General features: G+C 42.0%; 1 protein-coding gene across 1 annotated transcript in view; it reads right to left on the reverse strand.

Annotated features, from left to right (window-relative positions):
- The window catches only part of MSN (moesin), a 20,262-nt gene that overhangs the window by 3,368 nt on the left and 9,202 nt on the right, over positions 1-7,692 (reverse strand). The window contains exons 2-11 of the mRNA XM_008641749.2: positions 7,270-7,365; positions 6,467-6,741; positions 5,916-5,999; positions 5,425-5,571; positions 4,852-4,948; positions 3,612-3,775; positions 3,015-3,145; positions 2,211-2,371; positions 1,616-1,708; positions 969-1,202 (exon numbers count right to left, since the gene is read on the reverse strand). Coding sequence (XP_008639971.2) covers positions 969-1,202; positions 1,616-1,708; positions 2,211-2,371; positions 3,015-3,145; positions 3,612-3,775; positions 4,852-4,948; positions 5,425-5,571; positions 5,916-5,999; positions 6,467-6,741; positions 7,270-7,365 — 1,482 coding nt within the window. The remainder of the gene's footprint in view (positions 1-968; positions 1,203-1,615; positions 1,709-2,210; positions 2,372-3,014; positions 3,146-3,611; positions 3,776-4,851; positions 4,949-5,424; positions 5,572-5,915; positions 6,000-6,466; positions 6,742-7,269; positions 7,366-7,692) is intronic.

A 7,692-nucleotide genomic window follows, 5' to 3' on the forward strand; every position in this document is an offset into this window, starting at 1 on the left:
ATATTTCCTGCTGATCCTCGTAAAGACTCAATATCAATAGAGACAGGAAACAGACAAGCTCCAGTGTATTCTTCTGGGCAACCTACTCTAGCAGACCTTGCTTGAGCAAAGAAGTGGGATTAGATAATCTTATGGCGGCCACTCCAACCTAAACAGATCTATGATTTTGTGGAAGTTGCTAATACTTCTCCCTAACATTTGAAGGTAGAAAACATCAGGCAATCTGTCACCCTATTTATCTTTACCTAACACAGTTAAGAACGAGTGTCTCCAATGTCTGTACTTTAAAAGAATGGCCATTTGGAGGGATCCCTGACTACAACAGGAGCATCTTGCAGAATCTGAGGAAGTACTAGTTTTCCACCAGAAAAGAAACTTGCTGTAGAAGATAAAATGCACCTCTACCCCTCTGTCTGTATGCAGCCACCACAGTACAATGCAGAATGAGCAAAGCCTGGTGCAAGTCAGGCAGCACAACTAAATGCTTGCAACTGAACACCAGAACACTGGAGTTCCTTACAAGAAGATGGTGCAGTACTGCTGTCTCTAGTGGGCTACTCCCAGGGTTTTGCAATGCAACCCAGACTCAACAGTTAGAGACAGCTTCTTGATAGAAATCAGACCAAGTTCTTCAATTCATTGCAGCCAGGGCTATGAACAGCTGTCAGATGGTTGGCAATACTCACACAAAGCATACTACATCTGACAGATGCTACTTGTTGGCACTGCTTCAAAATACTTCACTACTTTCAGTGAAATGGAAGTCAAGAGCCAGGAGACAAGATCTGCCTCTCTACTCAATGGTTAAGCAGCTATCTGGCAAGATCATTATCATCTCTCTTTCCTGCTTCTCCCCTCATTTTTAAAATAACAGTAATACCTTCCAGCTGCAATAAATATTGAGAAAAGTAGAAGCAGCACCCAGACACACACACACACACACACACACTCTGCTGCCATCTTCTTACCTTCAAGTGTTTCTGGACCCGCTCATTCTTCTCTGCTTCAGTGGTGCGCTCCTCCTCACTGCGGTCCTTGATGGTGGCCTCTGATCGTAACTCAGCACTGGCTTCTGCTGCATTCTCATCCTGCTCATCATCATGCTCATTCTCAGAGTGCATGGGTTCAGTGACATGAGGGGTGCTCATGGCAGTCTTCAACTCCTCTTTGGTCTTTTCTAGGTCCTCCTGCACCCTCTGTGCCTGCAGTAGGATATGCCACAGTGAGTCAGTCAGTATAATCCTGAGCGCCTGAGACTTCTCACAGAAGCACCATTTGGTGCTTGTTACAGAAAATCTTGCACCTCTGAAGGGGTATATTCCAAAGCTACTCAGCCACCGCCACTTGAAAAATTCTCTGCTGGGTAACACTTCAGAGATTTGAAGAATGGTTACAGTTAATAGAAAATGGGCTGCAGGCCTAATTAGTCAAAAATTGCTACATGGAGTTAGAATAAGTCACCCATTCCATGGAGAAAACCAAAGCTGCATATTTACAATAGCCTCAAGCTTGCAGGATTTGAGTCTCATGTGGAATCTAGTGCAGGAGTTTGGGTTACAACCCAGAACAAAGAGCAATTCCACAAAAAATATGCCATTTGCTCAGACTGCTTTACCTTATACTGCCACTCCTGTGCCTCGCTCTCTTTCTTCTGCCTGGCCAGCTCCAGCTGTGTGATCCTAGCTGTGAGTTCTGCCATTTCAGCAGCCTGCAGAAGAAAGGCTTTTAGTGGAAACAAAACCCAGGGTACTTGCTAAGTGAAGCATTTTGTCCAAGTCCTGAGTGAAAACACATCTTTTCAGCAAGAAGCAAGCCTTCCTGTTAACTTCAGTTCCACCAATACCTCCATGATGAAAGAGGAAAGGAAGTCAAAAAAGTTTTGCAATTAGTTGTGGTTAGGGTTTTGTTTGGTTGTTGGGTTGGTTCTTTTTCCTTCTCCCCAAAACAGAGCTACAAAACTCAGTTCTTTGAATCCAAACCACAGAAGGCAACAATTTTCTCATTATCACATACAAAAAAGGGCAAAAAGAAATACAAATCTACTGTACAAATACACTTGTATTTATGTATCTGTTCATCTACTCGAGGCTAAAAATTAAAAAACCTATGAATATAGTGCCTCACTATATTCATAGCCTGGTTTGCTTCAAAAGCTTAGATGTTTCCCCTTTCACTAGTTTCCCTACTTGATTTTTAGTTCACAAACTTACCAACTGTTCTTGGGTCTTTTGTTGATCATGGGATGCTCTCAATAGGGCCTCCTTTGCCTCTTCTGCTTCTCTACGTTCCTTAGCCAGTTTCTCTGCTTCCTCCTGAGCTCGTTTTCTCTCCTGTTCCAGCTCCAGAGCTCTGCGGGTCTGTTCTTCCAATTCTGAAAAATAGGGGAGCACATTTCAAGACAGATCAAGTAAAGAATGGCAGTAGAAGAAGAAAGTCTGTCTGGACAAAGGTTTTACTTCAGAGGGACAGGTAAATGAGGGACACAAGCAACTGTCTCCTTTCCTCTCCTTCACGTTTTACCTGGAGCTGAAGACTAAAAGTCAGGCCCACCCCCAATGGATTTGTGGGGAAGCACCCATCCCAAAATTACATACCTAAGGGCAGAGAAGAATCCAGTATTTTGCTTGGGCAACACCACACTAACTCTAGCCAAGCAATTAGATAGTACATCACCACAGCAATGGCTGGTGTGATCCCTGCTACATTTTTTGACTCCTTCCTCTACAGACATGCTGGGATAAAGCTTCCAGCCAGCACAGGAACAATGGCAAAGTACTTCCGCTGCCAAGAGAGACATCTTGGCTGTTACCCATTTCTTTAATGCAAATCTTTTTCAGCAGCTGCATATGGAGGGCTTACATTCAGCTTAAGGAGGCTAAACCAGGGCCCTAACACCAGTTAGCACACAATACTGGAGAGACAAATTACTCAGAGATGCTCACAGCTTTACTATTTGAACTGTTCTCACTCAGACTTTTCATCATCTAAGGAAACACTGAAAGACTTCCTGTTACCTTGCTGAGCTTTCTTGGTTTGCTCCTCAATTTGTTTGAGTCTCTCCATCAGCTCCTCCTTCTCACGCTCAATCTTCTCCTTCTCCTTTTCTGCCAACTCCCTCTTCTTCTTTTCATTCTCCAGCAGGGCTCTGATGGAAGGAAGTCACAATGTAATTTGAAATCAACCAGCACCCAGATTGGAGCACTTAGTAGCAAACACACAAAAAGAGCACACACAAGATACGCCCTACAGCACCCAGATAATGAGCTTTACTCCAGATGTAACCCTTTATAGAAGTGCAAATTAAAAAGCTCTGCTGGCATTCATCTCAATGACAAGCTCATAATAGCAGTGTTATAAGGGGAATCTCCACATTTCAAGGTCTGTATTAGTCCCATGAAACGGACAGACAAACCTTTAAGTCCAAGAAAGTAATGGTGAGTCACATTTGTGATGAGTACCATTACTATCAACTCAATAGACCTACTGAAGCAGAAAACAACCTGCTCTATTTTTGGCTCAAGCAGATTAAGGTGCTGCCAGCCATTTATCTAGCACATGACGCTACTTCTGCAGTGATTAGTCACACCCAGGTTACTGAGAACCCTACCAACCTTTCCATCTGTTTCTGATGTTTCTCTTCCCGAGCCTGTGCCTTCATCTGCTGCACCTCAATGGTGTCTGGTTTACGTCTGCGCATGTAGAGCTCGTGGTTCCCCATGCAAAGTGCCAAGATTCGTTTGTTAATCCGTAACCGAGGGGCATAGAATACAAAGTCCTTGGGACAAGAAAAAGGCAGCATTAGACCTGTTCTTTCAGCGTAAGAAGCCCCTTGTGTATGCACTATGCTCCCAAGACCCTGAGCTTTTTAGAGTTGCCAGCCAGCTTTTCTTAATAATGTCTAATTAATTGGTGGTGGCAGTTAGACACTTCTTTTTGGAATGGATTTCAACCTGACAAACACACCCAGGGCAGAAGCACCCAATGCATCATTGCAGTGTGCTAGGTTTCACTGTAACACATCCCTAGCAGCAAGCACACACAGCACACAGCATCTTAGCATCACCATTTCATTACAAACAGCAGCAGGGCTGGTTTTTCAGGCACACCAAGTCCCTGGCTTCTCCCACCTTCCTTCCCACTTCAATAATCTATAGAGTAGCCTGGCCATCCACATCGAATGTAATGTCTTGGCTTATGCCAGAAAGGGTGTTAAATGTTACAACCAATGGATGAATAACTTTGTTCTGTTAAAAAAGGAGCAACAGCAGCAGGGAAATGCTTCCAAGCAGCAATGCAACAGGAATGACCGAAAGAACAGAAGGCATTGGCTAGCACAGGGAATTATTAGGCCTTAAAGATGAAAGCAATTACATTCAATATAAATTTGCAAGGAAAACAACGTCTAGCCTACCCTACAAAGTGACCTAAAGCTTCTGCTTTAAGTTGGATGAAAACCTGCAAAAGATCATCCCACACACTACTAAAGCCAACACATTGCAAAAGAAGCATCCACGGCTAAGAGAACTACCCCAGATGCCTAGCTGTGTTATCAGAGAATCTGAACAGTCTTGAGTGAATCAGAAACCCTAAGCAAGGAGCTACTCCCTGCCACTGACCTTAAAAGCTTAAGCTTATACTAAATTTCTACCCTCTTAGCCAGAAAAAAAATCATAATTATCACTTTACTGCCCTGAACAGGTCTCCCTGCTCACAACAGTGTTAAGGCTATTGATAAAAAAATACTGTGCAAAAAAACCCAAAAAGCCCCCCAAAAACCCCCCAAAAACCCACAGGAATTGTTCAGCTAAGAAGCTGAATGTTTAATAGCTTAATATGAATGTTGCTTCTTACTGGTGCTTTCTTGTCAATAGGCTTAATAACAAATTTCTTGTCATTGAATGAGATATTTCTGATCTCACTCCAAGGGAATCCAATTTTTGGTGTTAGCCTGCAGAAATGGGAAGCAAGAAGAAATAAGAGAGTGCAAAGTCATTCCAAATTCTTGACTTAGAATATAAAGCTCAAAATTATACCAAATCCACCCTCATATTTCAGTGCTCTTATGATAGTTGAAATCAGCAGACAAAATTAGTCATGAAGATGAAATATAAACATAAGAAGCAGTTTTTCAATCCCACTTTTTTTGGTTTTTTAAATGAAAAACAGAACTGGAGAATGCATCTATGGCAGGAAGACTAGGGATACGAGTGAAACTATCCTGGAAAGATTTGCCAATTTCTTGTATTTGTTGGTCTAAAGAAGTACATTTTATGGATTATTCTAGCAATGTCAAAAACACAGCCAGGAATTATACAGAAATTGTGGAGTTTAGTCAAAGATTTGAATTCCAGGAGAGATTGATTTTGAATGACTTTATATTGTAAAGGAGCTGAAGGCAATGATGAAGAGAGAGGGGTTTTTTACCTATCATTCTGCTCATAAATGTTGAGTCCAAGAGCATCTACACCCAGCCAGAGCTCAGAGCCTTTCTTGTTCTTAATGCTGAAGTAGTTCACACCGTACATTTCCAGATCCTGTGCAATTTTCAGGTACTCCAAGACAGCATCTTCTCTGCAGCATGTAAAAAGAAAGCAGATATTCTTCTTTGAGTCTTTAAGCCATTAGAGCAAGAAGGTGCTATCTTCCCACATGGAGAGAGCAGCAACAAGCTGGCAAAGGTTCTAAGCATCACCCTAGCAGATAATTACAAACTCTGCAAACTCAGTCTTGTTTTACTAAGAACAGCCAGCTGATGTGGACCAGCAAGTGCAGAGGCATGTGAACCTTGTTACTCAGAGCAAAATAACCTAAAGAATGCTAACTTATCCTGAAGCAAGTCACAGATTTTTGTATGCATTCATACATTACACACTAACACTACTTTAAATACAGCAGTTTCACACTGCATCAGTTACCTTATCATTCCTCGATGTTCCTCATGCCACACCTGGATCCTCTCCTCCCACTGGTCCTTGTTAAGCTTGTGCTGCTCCAAAACCCTAGAAAGAGCATACGTGGGATGTTTAAAACCAAGCACTACATATAGGCACACACACAATCACATCACTCTATACTAATGCTTCATAAAATACTCCATTAGCATGAGAGATCCCCACAAAAATATTTCAAGAGACACAGTTTTATTAAAAGGCTAGACAGACACACAATGGTCAGTATTCAGATTTCTAACAAATGAAAGATTTTTTTCAGTTTTTCTTCTCATTGTAGCATATTTTGTTTTGGAGCTTCTCTCACTACTTCTGATTAGGGTTTCAGAGTAGCAATACGAAGCTTAAGGTTAAAGCTCTTAATTAATTGAATACTAATCTAAATGCTCAGAGTGGCACAAGGCTATATTTTATTCTGAGCATTGCAATCAAAACACCCCCTACACTTAAAAAATAATTTTTAAAAATCACAAATCCTTTAAGACAGAGAATGTCTAAGACTATGCAGGTTCACTTGCCTTTGTGGGAGCAGTTTATCACTAGCAAGGTAGCCAGACTTGTGCACATCTTTGTTGAAGTCTCCATACTTGGACTGGACAGCATAAGAAGCCAGAAGGACAGCTGTTTCTGGAGGACAATAAATGTCATCATTCAGAATTGCCTCCTTCACTTGGAGAAAGAAAAGGCGCTGTGTGATGTCCTGGATCAGCTCTTCTGCCACATCTTCTGGGTAGAACTTAGCCCGGAATTTGAAAAGCAGGGGGCTTTCTTTACGTACATCCTGTGCTGTTACCTGGAACAGAGTTAGCAGATTATATAGCCTATATACCAAGTGAAGGGGAGCAGTTTACAAACAGGAAGACAAGCATGCACTGGAAAAAAAATTTCTCCTTTCCAATGCAGAAGGGGGTGGGCAAAAAACCAAGGATTTTCAATTTACTTACTGCTAAAATACCTCATCACTTCTCCCCACTGGACTTACACAAGGCAGTAGTTAAGACCAGTGGTAGCTAAGTTACTTTCCAGGTTTCTCCCCAGGCAAGATGCTCACATGAGCACCACATCAACATTTTACCAGGAAGGGCAACAGATCTGGCCAGGTAACAAACAGAGCTTGATGCAGGACCAGGTCAGATACCACAACTCCTCATACCCTGGGGAGGGAGTGTGTGGACACCACAATACCAATTCACTGATCTTGCAGTACTTGAGGTACATGGATAGGCAAGAACAGATCCCTGACAGAAGTATGGAGACTGAATTTGCCCCTGCACTCCCAGAGAAGAGAACAAGGACAAGCAAAATCTTGGAGCAAACATACCTTTTTGTTCAATTTTAGCCATGTTGAGAAACCCTTGGTGTCTTGATACTGAAGTCCAAAAAACCAGACCTCTCGCAAACCAATTGTCTTGACAACCTGAAAGAGAGATGATTAGCAAGATCCTCAGATGGACTGAATTTAGGTAGTGGTTTGGTCCAAGATACTCATTACTGTTTATCTTCTGTGAGATAAGAATTAGGAGAAATGCAAAGCAGGCACCAAACTTGAAAGAATATAAAGAAGTTTATTAACAGACCTAAAAGAGGGGAAAAAAAAAATAGCACACCTTCAGAACTCTTCTCCTTCCCCCACCTTCCTCCCTTCTCCCACTGACAATGTAAAAAGACAACCCTTAAGATGTTCAGTCTGTTTACCACTTCCATAATAACCTTGTTCAGTCCATTTAGGAAGAGGAGTCTCTCT

This window comes from Corvus brachyrhynchos, unplaced genomic scaffold, assembly GCF_000691975.1.
Source record: "Corvus brachyrhynchos isolate BGI_N302 unplaced genomic scaffold, ASM69197v1 scaffold220, whole genome shotgun sequence".
Classification (NCBI taxonomy): Eukaryota; Metazoa; Chordata; class Aves; order Passeriformes; family Corvidae; genus Corvus; species Corvus brachyrhynchos.